The sequence below is a fragment of the Manis pentadactyla genome, chromosome X, assembly GCF_030020395.1.
Source record: "Manis pentadactyla isolate mManPen7 chromosome X, mManPen7.hap1, whole genome shotgun sequence".
Lineage (NCBI taxonomy): Eukaryota > Metazoa > Chordata > Mammalia > Pholidota > Manidae > Manis > Manis pentadactyla.
The window spans coordinates 112,661,730-112,675,325 of NC_080038.1; the positions used below are offsets into that span (position 1 = coordinate 112,661,730).

Genomic DNA, 13,596 nt, shown 5'->3' on the forward strand with positions numbered 1-13,596 from the left:
GTGAAATGTACGTCCTGTGACTGTGGAACTGAAGTTGTAATTGTACTTGATTACTTTATAGTTAAGTAAAAAAATGGATATGAGATACAGTGACTGGAAAACGTTTGAATAACTTGGATGCATGAATCTACTCTTTCTTTCAACGCTAATATTTTGAAATCTAAATACAGATCATAGATTTCTGATGAGAACTTAGCATCTGAGCAGTGTAAGGGTGAAATACATTCTGGATTTCAAAAGACTTACTGTTTAAAAAAATCTCATTAATAACTTGAATATTGACTGTATTTTTAGATATATTGGGTCAAAGAAAATATACTATTAAATTTAATTTCACTGGTGATTTTTTTTACTGAATTTTAATGTGGCTAGTAGTAAATTTAAAATTGCATATGTGGCTTGAATTAAATTGCTGTTGGGCAGAATATTCACTTGAAGGGAAAACAGTGAACAAAGCAGACAAAATATCCTGCCCTCATGGAACTTAAATTTGAATATGGAAGACAGACGATAAACAAAATAACTAGGTAAACATATATAGAGCACATCAAATGGTGATAAGTGCTTGGAGAAACATCAAGAAGGGTACGTTAGATAGGAATGGTATAAGGCTTACCATTTTAAATAGGGAGGTCAAGGAAGGCCTAACTGAGAAGCTGACGCTGGGCACGGTCTAGAGGTGCTGAGGGAATATGCAATGAAGCTACATGGGGAAGAGCTTTCCAGGTAGGGAACAGTAAGTGGAGAACCCTGATGATGGGCAATGCCTGGCATGTCTACAAACCACGAGGAGGCCTGTGTGGCTCGAGCACAGAGTGCGTGGTGGGGAAGATCAGTAGGACATGAGACCAGCGCAGCGTGGGAAAGGAGGTGTAGTGAGACTGGCCGTGTAGACTGAAGGCGTGTAGATCTGACATGGCCCCAGGATCCCGGTCTCATGGTGTTAACACCCTTGTTATTCTCTCCCCAGATGGTGGGCTGGATCTGATGATTAGAATCCAGCAAAACTGAGAGGATGTCATTTCTAAGATAAGGTTCTTAAAAGACCTTGACTTCCACTTACTGGTAGTCTCTCACTCTTGTTTGCCCACTGTGATGAAGCCAGCTGCCACTTTGTGAACTGCCCTATAAAGAAGCCCAGGTGGCAGGACCCGAGGCCCTCAGTCCAGTAACCTGTAAGGATCTGGATCCTGCCGACAATCACTGAGTAAGCTTAGCAGCAGATGCTGACCCAGCTGAACCTCGAGATGAGGGAGGCCTCAACCGACACCCTGATCACAGCCTTGTGAGATATTCTGGTCCCACACTTTGACTGCAGCCTATCGAGAGACCCTGATCCGGAGGAGCCGCTAAGCCACAGTCAGATTCCTGATCCACAGAAACTGTGAGATCACATGTGTGTGTTGTTTCGAGCTGCTAAATTTGGGGGTAATTTGTTGCATGACAAGAGATAACTAGTATAATTGCATCTTGTAGGCCAGTCTAAGTAAAACTGGGCAGGGGGTTTGGTTAGAATCACTGGCTGGTATGTTAACAAATAGACTATAGGAGGGCAAGAGGGAAAGCAGGGGGTCAGTTGAGAGGCCATTGAAATAATCTAGGCAAGAAATGCTGGCATCTGAGACTGGGGTGGTATAGGTAGAGACAGTGAGAAGTGGTTGGATCTTGGATGTATTTTGAAGGCAGAGTAAACAGGATTTTCTATTGGGTTGGATGTGGGGTAGGGGGTGGTAAGAAAGAAGAGATGACTCTAAGGTTTCTGGTCTGAAAAAACTAGAAGAGAACTGTCCCATGCTGAGAGAGGAAACTATATAAAGAGTAGATTTGTGGAGAAAGAATAGGCGTTATGTTTTGGGTATGCTTAATTTAAGATACCTATTAGACCTCTGAGAAAGGATGATGAATTGCATACACAAGTCTGGTGGTTGAAGGTGGATGTATAAATCTGAGAGTCCGCAGCATTTAGATAAAATGTCCCCCACTGCCACTTCCCACCCATGAGGCCCCTGCTGTTAGCTCATGTATAGTGACATAGATACACATGCACATACATTATTTTCTTCACAAATAGAATGTTCTGCAACTTGCTTTTTAATCAATGTCTTTTGGTGCTTTTTCCGTGTAAGTGCAAACATATATATACCTCATTTTTTAAATAGCTCTACAGAATTCCCAAGTATGAACGTATCATTTATGTCTATTTGTTCATTCACTTAACATATATTTTTGAGCACTTACTATGTGCCAGGCACTGGTCTAGGGATTGAGGATAAAGCAGTCCCTTGCGGATGAGCATTTAGGTTGCTTCTAATGCTTTTCTATTACATTGATACAGTGAGCATCTTTATGCAGGGATCTCAGTTCACATGAGCGTTTTTATTTGGTAGGATTCATAGAAGTGGAATTTCTAGGTCAAAGGATTCAATGGCATTTCTAATTCTTGTATCTCAGTTTCAGTTAGGATAGTGTTTACATATAGTAGGTAAATTTGTGATGAAATCAAAGATATTTAGCAAGTGTGGACAAGAAATCACCCAGGAAAACACTCCATCAGAAACTGTAGGATTGTCCCTACAATTGCCCTTTATTACGTGAGTGTAGTCATGTCCAAATCCCACTCAGCTTCAAGCGCCAGCTCAAATACCCTTTCCCTAGGAAGTCTCTACAGACCCTAACGGGATATGATCTCACCTGACTCTTTACCTCAGATACGTATGGTCCTTATCACCCTCGCGCGCTACCTGGTATGAGAAATACATTATCTACTAGACTTTCATTTTTTTTCCTGAAGGGAACGGACAGTGTCTTTAATTCGTCCTGCATCCTCCCTCAGGGCATAGCACAATGCTCAATGTTTATGTAATTAAACAGAAGCCGTGAAGCGAAAAAGTGAAACCTACAGTGTCAGGAATTAGTGTGGAGCTTGCACAATGGCCAGATGGTGTTTGTGCACCAGCAGTTTGACATACGATTCTGATGGCTCACAAGGTTCTGCAGAAATTGCCTGCCTCTCTAACTCCGTCTCATACCATCTTTTTCCTTCTGTGCTCCCGCCACACTGGCTTTTTTTCTGGCTTTGAACACACTAAATCAGCTCCCTTCTTCAGGCCTTTATGCCTGTCATTCCTTCTACCTAGAGTGCTCTACGTGCTGATTTCTGCTGGCTGTTTTCTTTCCTTCAAGATTCAGCTGTTTTCCCTTTGCTGAAGGGGCCTTCCTTGACCTCCTATTCTAAATTAGGTCCCTGACTCCAGTTACTTACTCCCTGTCATAGCACCTTAATTCTCTACATGGTATTTTTCTTTCTGAAATTAACACGTTCATTTGCTTACACTAGAATGTAAGCTCTACCAGAAGAGGGACTTTACTTCTCTTGTTCAACCCCGTGTACTTTCAGTGGCTGCAACAGAAGAATCTCTAGTAGTAAGGGTGCTTTTGGCTGAAAGTAACAGAATATTCAACTGAAAGTTGCGTAAACCTAAAGGGTTTACTTTTATCACAGAAAACGGAACCCAGAGGTAGGCAGTACTGTACTAGGGTTGGTCCTACAGTTCAGTGCTGTCCAGATTCTGGATTGGCTTCTCTGCAATGATCTTGACCTTCCTTCATGGTTGCAAAATGGCTGCCACGGGTAGATGCATCACAAGAAAATACTCCTGTCAGGAAGAAAGGTGGGCAGTAGAGGTCTCCCTGTCCATCTCTTTTTACCAAGGGGTAAAAACTTTCTCAGGAGCCCTCCTCCCACATTTGTCTTTTATATTCCATTGGCCCATACTGAATCGGAGTCAGGACCATTCCTCTAGGAAAGCAGAGTGAGATGATCATCATTTTTTTAAACCAGTTATAATTTATCACCTGGAGCTGGGCCTGCCTTCCCTAGGTACTGTGGCTGTGCCCTATACCCCAAGCAAAGTCACTGGCCATTTTCAAACTCTCAACAAACGATGAAACCAGACAGAAAATTGCCATGATCAGCAGAGCCTCTCACTTTGCACTTGGGCAGGTTTTACAAGGTTCCTAGTCCTTCAAGATTCCCATTCTCGCTCCTGTGTTAAGCATGTTTGTTTTACAGCTGGTTAGAAGATGTTCTTTGGTTCTTGGAAGGTGAAGAGGATAAGGAAAGGAGTAGGAAATGGAAAGGTGATAGTAGGGCACACGTAAACGCTTCTAGAACACTGGGTAAGTCCTCCAGACTCCAGGCAATGGTCTTCCCAATCCCAGCTCCACCCACCCGGCGCGCAGTCACTGTCGAACTAGACAACCTGCCCCACCACGCAGCTCTCCTCAGGGCCGGTGGGGTGGGGGAGTGGGTTCTGTCGCAGAGTTTGCCCCGTGAGGAGTCTTAACCACTGGCTAAGGAAACCGTGTGTGGTCAGGAGAGGACCCTGGCGAGCCACTCCTGCCAGAAAACCGCCCGTCCTCCTTCAACACCGCGCGACCCCTTCCCGGCGTGAACACAATAGGCGGCCGCCCCACGTAGTCTCCCAGCCCCTCGCCGCCACGGCCCTGGGGGCTTGCGGAGTGTGGGGACACGAGAGTCCCCAGCCCTCCTGCGGGCACTGCAACCTCTGAGGCGGGAAACGGGCACTGGGGTAGAGCACGCCCCACGCTTGGATACATTTCGTTACCCACCACCTATCTACCTACACACACACACACACACACGCACGCACACACGCACGCACGCGCGCGCACACACACACACACACACACCCCACCCCACCCCACCCCACCCCACCCACACACCACCGCGCGCGCGCAAAATGAAGCAGCCAGAGCTCCCCTCCCGGATGCTGCTGCACCAGCACCTCAGCTGCGGGCGGAGCCCGAGCCATTGCCACTTCCCCCCTCTTCCCTCGTGACCCTCGCTTCCCCTCTCCCCCCGCAGTGCTCCCTCCCCCTCTACACAGCCTTCCTCTCCAGACACACCCTCCGCCCCGGGCGGGTCGCGAGCGAAGCTCGCTCTCCAGGGGAGGGAGAGGCCGCCGCCGCCGCCGTGGGGCAGGACGGGGAGGGGGCGAGCCAGCCGAGGAGGGAAGGAGGGAAGGAGGGAACGAGGGAGGAGCAGCGGGAGGGAAGGAGGAGCAGCGGGAGCCGCGCCGCCGCCGAGCTGCGATGTGGCCGGTCGGCCGGCGTGTAAACAGAGGGAGCAGCAGTAGCAGCAGCAGCGGCCGCGGCCGCCCCGGCCCGGCGCAGTGAGTACGCCCGCCGCTGCCATGGCCGAAGTGCGCAAATTCACCAAGCGGCTCAGCAAGCCCGGCACGGCGGCCGAGCTCCGGCAGAGCGTGTCGGAGGCTGTGCGGGGCTCCGTGGTGCTGGTGAGTGGCCGGGGGACGCGGCGCCCTGGGGGACGCGCTCCGGGCGGGAGCGACCGGGTGGCTTTCCCGCGCGCTGGGGCTCGGGTCCTGAACGGCGCTCGCGGCGGCCGCCTAGTGCGCGACGCGCTCGCTTTCTCCGCTTCCGTGAAGTTTTCGCCCTGGCCGCCGCTTGCTGGGGTCCGAGTCCCAGGCGCCCGCTGACAGCGCCGCAGCTGCCGGTCGCGGGGAGGCGTGCGCCCTGCTGGACGCCGACGGGCCGTGGGGGCTCGGAGGGCTGCGCTGGAGGCGGGCGCTGGGAATTGGAGCCCCGGCCGGGGGAGTGAGCTACAGAGCGGACCTCGCGCTGCTCTAGACGCGGCACAAAGAGCGGGGACCAGGGATCGACAATACCGCGATTCCCTCCCGCGGGCACCTGAGGCAGCTCAGACGGAAGGATGCGATGAGCCTTTTGCACAGGCACATTCGCGCGCGCGCGCACACACACACACACACACACACACAGCACACACACACACCGTGCACACAAAAAAGAACCCCACCCAGAAAGCCCCGCGTGCCCAAGCTCCGCGGGCGAGGAGAACAGAGGAAGCCGAGCGACTTCCTCCTGCTGCTGGGGAGAGGGAGGTGAAGGGTGTGTGAGGGGTGCTGCTGCCGCGGAGGGAGGGGGTTCCGGGGCAGGTGTGTGAGGGCTCGGCCGCTGCCAGGCGAGGGACCCTGGAGCGCTCCAGAGGCAAGGAGGTGGGGCCGTGGGGTTTGGGGGAAGATGGTTTGTGCCAGTCCAGGGATGGAGGACCTGGAGTCAGCCCCACCGCCCAGGGCCAGGGGTACCTCCAAGCCGGCAGGGCTGGGGGATGGGGATTTGAAAGCGCTCTGTCCCCCTGGGAGCTCTCCCATCGCACTCTTAGCCCCATCTTGATTGTCTGACTCGGGAGGAAGGCGGACGGGTGCTAATGGGCACTGGCTCCTCCTGTTTTTGAGGCGCTCGTCGTCAGTTTTCTGGACTAGCAAGGGAACCCTAAATAAGCAGTCAGGCTGGTTAATTAGCGTTTGTTTTGTTACTTTGGATTTGGGGGTTTTTACTCGCTCGTTTTTGTCTCCGTTTCCTCTCCTTACCGCGAGCGTGTCGTCTGCCGTGTTTGAATTTCACCCTTTAAGAGTGGGCTCTTTTTGTTAAAACAACTTACCATCGGAAGGGAATTTAACAGCTTTTCCTTGTAATTTTTCTGTTGATCTTGTAGAATCTGCGATAAAAGCAACATTAAAGGGAGGCTAGGGGCCTGATCCCAACAGTGGGGAAAGTTCACATTACTGGTAGTTCTGGAGGAGGATCAAAGGTAAAATAGGTACCTTTGAGATAAAGATCTGATCCTCAATAGCTACAACTGTGCAAAGCCAAGTGACTTTAAAGAAATCTCTCTCTCTGTGGCCGGATCCTTGAAAGTTTAATCCCGCTGTTCAGCACAGCTAAACCCATACCTTTAATGTTGTTTTAATGGACTTGGGTTATTGTGTGTCCCACTGACTTTAGAATGAGGTCCTGTTGGGGTCAGATTGGAACCTTGATTGTCATCAACAGCCAGTTTAGGGACGATGGCAAGCTGTTTGCAGGGCATTTATACCAGGGCTCTAGTCTTGGGTGATGATTAAGTGATTCAGTCCGCCGAGCACAGGAACTGCTTTCCTAAATTCAGGAAGAAAGCAAGCTTTGCTTCAGCACTGGTGGCTGGCCCTCTACCACAGCGTGTGAAGGGAGCCTGTGAAGTGGACAGACAGATGGCCTGAAGAGAATAAATGGGACACAGCAAACCTCCACTGGGATGTGACCAGCGTCTGACCTGCCACCCTCGGCGGCAAAAAGTTAACATTAGCATTCTTGCCTAAATTTCTAGTTTTAAAAATAATTTGGGGTAGCACAGGTGCACCTGACCCTTCCTAACCAGTGACTTTGTGGCAAAGCTGGAAAACCTGTTAGGAGGGGGAGACTCTTTTGGGAGCCACTGCCTGCCTAGCTGACTTGGGACGGAGGCCACAGATTTTTACCACGCAAGGCACAGGAATGATATTTATTTACTACTCTGGTCTGTGATCCACTTTGAGATTTTGTGAGTGGAGAACAGATTCTAGGAATCTAAATCAGTATCTGTTGGGCCCCTACTGTGTGCAAGACACAATGTTAGGTGCCCTGTAATCAGAAGGGAATGTGATGACTTTCATTAGTTCCCACCTGGGTTGGGTCTCTGTGTATGTATTTGTCAGTAGGACATTCAGATTATGTACACAAATCTATGTTAGGTTATTCATAGCACTTTAGTGAGTGCTATTTTTGAGCAGTTCACTCAATTAATAAATAAGGAAACAGTCATTAAATGGAGTGGATTCTCCTAAAAGGCTCTCTTTCTTGGCCCCTGCTTTTCTGACACAGAGCTGTTAACCAAAGTTAGCAAAGCCACGGGTGGTTGGAGAGCAAGTGGACCATGTTGCAGCTGCCACCATAACTTCTGATTCTTTGCTGATTTAAGCCCCAAAGTGTTTATTAGGGACAGCTGAGGTGGGAGTTACACTTGCTACTATAAACCCAGGACACTGACATTAGGGCTTTGAACATGCAGTCCCATATCCATAGGACTTTACTATGGAGCAATTCCTGGAGCAGGACAAGCTTTCATGTGCTGCATCTCTCAGGAAAACTTGGAAAACCCTTCAAGGTGGAGAAATAGACGGTATTTCCTGTTTAGATTTTTTTTTTCTACTATTACACCCTTTGCTGGCATGTTGTTAACATTGTTCAGTTTTGCTCACTGTTTGAAAAATTCAGAAGGCCTGGGCTGTAAACAGCATGTAGTGGTGTGTTCAACCCTTTGTTCACATATTAGTGCTTCCACGGGTTTATTAACTACGTAACGAAGCAGATAGAGACCCTACTTCATTGCTGCCTTTTCTGGTAAGTTTGGCATTTTTACGGTCGGTTTTAACCCAGGCAAAGGGATAATTACAGAATTAACCACCGGCAGAGATCTCTCAAGAGAGGTTTGGGGAGGAATATTATAACTGAGAGTGTATGTGATCAACAGGTGTTTACGTATACACACATTTAACATGCAGAGTTTTCCTGCTGTTTTTGTTACAGTTCAGAATATAGCTATTTGTAACTCAAGGGGAACAAAGGCATTTGATAACACCTGTTGTATTCTGGCTGCTCTTAAGAGGAGTCATTGTGTCAGCTTGGGAAAGTCATCTTGTAGGTGTTTAAATACTGTTTTGCTGCTGCTGAACTTACCCTCAATTCCTTGTGCACCAAAGGATCAGGAAAGCGTTGCTAGATATTACGGGTTTAGCCCCTTGAGGCAGGACGGTGCGTACATCACTCCCTGGCTGGCCCCGACCAGATTTCATGTAACTCTAGTAGAGAAAAGCTCTCCAAAAGCTGAGAATGGCTGAAAACCGTGTGCAGCTGTGGACGCCCCCTACCTGCCACACACACCTAGCTTTGCGTGGAATGTTCTTGAGGTTCACATTTAGGGAAGGCCTGAAAATGAATCAGCTCCCCTGCTCCGCTCCCTCTTCCCAGGGGAATTTGTGGAAGGTTCTTAATATAGGACAAAGCAACACGGTGGAATAAAGCCAAGCGTTTCCAGTTCTCAGACTTAGCTCTGCTCTGAATGAACTGAGAGGCACTACTCCTGTTCGCTTCTCCAGGTTAGGAAACCCCCAGGGCAAGTCATTCCTGGAGGATCTGTCCCAAAAGCGCACTGCAGAGTTTACTGACTGTGAAACCAGAGGCCACCTCACTGATCCCTCTTTGAAGCACCAAATAGTAGAATTTGTTTCCTACGATGAACATGTTAAACAAATTTTCTGGGTTGATTCTTTTCCCATCATCAGTAAGCCTTCTAAAACAATGCTTATTGCTTTATTATGTAATAAATGCATGTTTGTTGTAGAAAAGTTAGAAAAACAAACAATTATCATATATTCAGAGGGACTCTGTTAACATTCTAATGTATATATGTTGAAACTTCTGTCTTTGTGTGTGTGTGTATATGTGTATGAAGACATGGATTGAAGAAATATATCACAAGCTTAAATGATTTCACTTACCAAGATCTTAGGAACATTTCTTCATATCAAAAATATAAATCTGCATGATCATTTGGAATGACTGCCAGAAATTCCACTGTGGGTGTACCATAGGTAATCATCCTTTATTGTTTGCTGTTTTGAGAATTTCTAGTTTTGTGGTGGTATAAATATGAGTTGTCCAGTACAGTAGCTATTAGCCACCTATGGTGATTTACATCTAAGTGTAAGTTAATTACAAAAATCAGCTCCTAACCTGCATTTGCCACAGTTCAAGGGCTCAATAGCCACATGTGTACTACACAGGACTGCACAGATAAGGACCATCTCCATCACTGCAGAAAATCCTTTAGGGCAGCGCTGGTATAAACATGAACTGAATGAACATCTTTGAGCAGACATTTTCAAACTTGCCAGATTGTCCTTTTAGGATAAATTTCTGGCATTGGAATTGCTTGCTCAAACATTTTGAATATTGAAAACCCCTCTTACACATGCTGCTAAATTGCTCTGCAGAAAGTTGTTACTATTTACTCTTTCATCAGAATATGGAAAGTGTTTATTTCCCATCTTCCATCCCAACACTGGTTATTTATTAATATTTTTAAATCTTTGTCATCTGATAAATAGTACATCTCTGTTCTAATTTGCATTTCTTTGATTATTCTTGGACAGTTTTTCATTATGTTGAGTAGCCATTTGTGTTCTTTTGAGGGTTTGAGAGAACCTTCTTACAGACTGATTTCCTTATTTGTAATTCTTGCAATAACCATCTCCACCCCCAAGATTCTGTTTTGATAAGTCTGGGGTGGGGCCAGGCATTTTTTTTTTTTAAATTCTGGACTGACTTTTTTATTGAAAAAATATTCTGGGTTAAGAATCAAATAATTTTAGTGCGCTCTCATTGGTTCTGCATTGTTTTTCTTTAATCCTATAGTCTGTTGTTCACAAAGCAGCTTCATAAATTAAAAAAAAAATGTAAATTGGAATTTTGTTCCTGTTTCAGGCCTCCAGTGGCTTTCCATTATACTTTGAATGAAATAGACATAATTTGCGCAAGATCCTGTATAAAATCTTGGGGCCAGGCATTTTTAATGTATTTTTAAAAACTACCCAAGGTGATTCTGATGTGCACAGAAGCACTGATCTAGACCTCTTGCCCACCCAAGGCAGGGGCCCCTGACAAACGGTTATTTAGTTTCTCCTTAAACACTCCCTGCCTATTAGACCACTCTGTTAGAAAAGGTTCATGGACTTGGGCTCCGTAAGTTTACCACCAGCCAGGCCTAGCTCTGCAGTTTGGATCCACACAGAATATGTTCGCTTCCTCTTTCACATGACAACCCTTCAAATATTTGGAGGCAGTCACCATGTCATTTTTAAAGCCACTCTTCACAAAGCCAAAGAGCCTTCATTCTTCACATGACTTGGTTTCAGGATTCTTCCCTGATCAGTGTCACCCTATTCGGGGTCTCTTCCAAGGTTGCAGTATCCTTGAATTCGAGAGGCAGAGCCCTGGGCTTGAATCGGACCTCTGTCACCTGCTTACACTGTGAACTAAGGCAAGTAGCCAGATCTCATTTTCCTCATCTGTGAAATGGGGATGAACAGCTCTACCTACTTAGCGGAGTTCTTGTGAGGATTAAAGAAGGTAATATGTGGAAAGTGTCTGATGTATAAAGTGATTCGTAAAGCTTAAAGAAAGAGATCTGGTGGGGGGGAAAAAGTGTTCTAGAAGGGTCTATCACAAAACCCAGTGGAGGAGATGGGGTTTCTTACCCATTCTGGACATGGGTCAAGAAGTCAGGGACTGTGTATTCATCTCTATTCCCAGTGCCTCCCACAGTGCCTGGAATGCTGTTGGTACCCAGCAGGTAATACGCTGGCAACAATATATTGGATGGATAAGGTGTTGGGAGGCTGGGTAACTAGTTAAAATATAGTTACACAGTTCTGGACAGAGATAACGAAGGCTTTAACTAAGGCAGTGAGAATGGAGATAAGGGTGAAGACGTAGGAGATGTTTGTTTCACTGATAATATCGACAGGATTTGGTGATTTTTGAAGGGAGAGTATGGGGGAGGAAGAAGTGGAAGGGAGAGAGATTGGAGATGGAGTCAAGACGACTGAGGCTTCTCAGTTTGGGTGAACAGCAGGGGAAGTTTGTTTGGTGATAGAGAAAGGGAAAAGAAAATGAGCAACCCCAACTCTCGAGAGGGTTGGCGGGGCAGAGCTAGGTTTCAGTGAAGCAGGGTGCTTGCAGAGAACATTCTAGGGAGAGGCTAAGCATGTAGTGTAGTGTTGTTGTTTCGGCAAAAGATTAGGGTTCTTGGGGGAGAAGAAAGTGTTCCAAATGGAATCAGGAAAGGGAGGAAGAGCCAGGGACTGAGCTGACCCAGATGAGATGAGATTGTAGGCGAGATTAGCTGATTAAAGAGGTTTGCACCTTTGGGGGTGATTTGGGAAGTGGGAGGCAGGGCTGGGAGGAATGGGCTTGGAGGCCAGCCCCAGACTTCCAGTTAGAGTGGCTCTGGGAAGTTAGGTCACCCCCCGGGCAGCTCGACCTGCCAGGGTTCAAGCAGTTGGGGCTGCGAGGCCCATAGGCCTCCTTCCCCAGGTGACTGAGGCAGGCGAATAGGATGTTTCCTGCCTGTAAGTAACTCACTGGCAGGAAGGGAGATTAGATGTATGCAAATAACGGAAATAGACAAGATAGAAGCACAGGGCAGGAGACTGGTGGTTCTGCCTTGCAAGTTCAGTTAGTTCATCATCTGCACTCACACCCCACCCCCACACCCCACGCTCTTTTTCATGATCCTTAATGTTTTTCCGGAGTTTGGTTCTTTTTGGCTTCAACAATGTTAAATAGGTCTTCGCTGATGAGCAGTGTTAATCTCTATGGCATTTCCCACATTTGACCACAGAGGCTTCTTTTTAATTTTTTTTATTTTTTATGGGAATGGAGAAAGTAAATGATTAGTAACTTAACACTGAGAAATTTGTATATAGCAGCCACGTGTAGCTCTCCTTGCCATTCTTTTCTGAGACCTCTATGGACTATAAGAAGTGCTTGCCACCTTCCAAAATCCCCAGTGCCCCAACCTCAGGAAGCCCCCTTGCCTATCTGTTGGAATTCAGTTCAGAGGAGTCAGGAACCTACCTGGTTTTGCTTTCTGCTGAGATACAGGATGGCCAGTAAGGCATGTTGAAAATGATTAGCTCTTATTAACATGGAAGGGGAGGCCAGAAACCACACGAGGGAGAAGGAGCTAGAACCATTTCGCCTTTTCTGTAAAACCTAATGGTGACTTTATGACACATACCTCTTTGGGATTTAGATCTCTTGGTGCCCTTGAGCTTTTGACAGGAGTGCAGAGGGGCTTGTGCCTGTGTCAGCCTAGAGCCAGATGCCATGATTCTTGCGGGGCCCTACCCTGAAGGCTCCCAGATCAGTAACTGGGGCAACGAGCCAGGCTCAGTTAGCTCCACTGCCTAGAAGCTCATGCTTGTCAGAGCGGAGTGGTTACAAGTGGGCCCTGGTAGGACGTAGCACAGGTTCAAAGTTCGACTCAGCTACTTACTAGCTCAGTGACCTTGTGCCCGTTATTTAACCTTCCTGTGTCTTGATCATCCTCTCAAGTCAAGGGCTTGTTGAAAGGCTTAAACGAGTTTTGCACGGGAAGCCCTTAGAGCAGGGCTTGACACATGGAAAGCACTCATGACTGGTGGCTCTCATTACTATTCCCAGGCATCTTACGGTGGACAAGGGAAGGGCCTCCAGTCTGGGGAATGTGCATGCAGGGCCCTTGGCAGAAGCACTCACCTTTGTGACAGGCTGTTCAGGGTGGGTTTATGCAAAGGGATGGATAGAGGAGAATTGGGCTCTGTATGGAAATGTAGAACTTCAACGCTCTTTGCTATCCCTGTCAAAACTTTACTGACATCCCTTACACTCATTAATCCTCACTTTCGAGAATCAAGTCGATAGTGCAGCATTTTTAAAAATTTTGTTATCATTAATCTACAATTACATGAAGAACATTATGTTTACTAGGCTCCCCCCTTCACCAAGTACCCCCCCCCACACCCCATTACAGTCACTATCCATCAGCGTAGAATCACTACTTGTCTTCCCTGTGTTGCACAGCCCTCCCCATGCCTCCCCCTACATGCTAATTATACATGCTAATCGTAATACCCC

General features: G+C 47.3%; 1 protein-coding gene across 3 annotated transcripts in view; it reads left to right on the top strand.

Moving 5' to 3' along the window:
- Window positions 1-4,938: 4,938 nt before the first annotated feature.
- LOC118934450 (dedicator of cytokinesis protein 11-like) overlaps window positions 4,939-13,596 on the top strand; it is a 163,052-nt gene continuing 154,394 nt past the window's right edge. For all 3 annotated transcript variants that reach the window (XM_057495478.1, XM_057495482.1, XM_057495494.1), the window contains exon 1: window positions 4,939-5,318. In XM_057495478.1, the coding sequence (XP_057351461.1) occupies window positions 5,217-5,318 (102 nt within the window). In that variant the 5' untranslated portion in view covers window positions 4,939-5,216. The remainder of the gene's footprint in view (window positions 5,319-13,596) is intronic.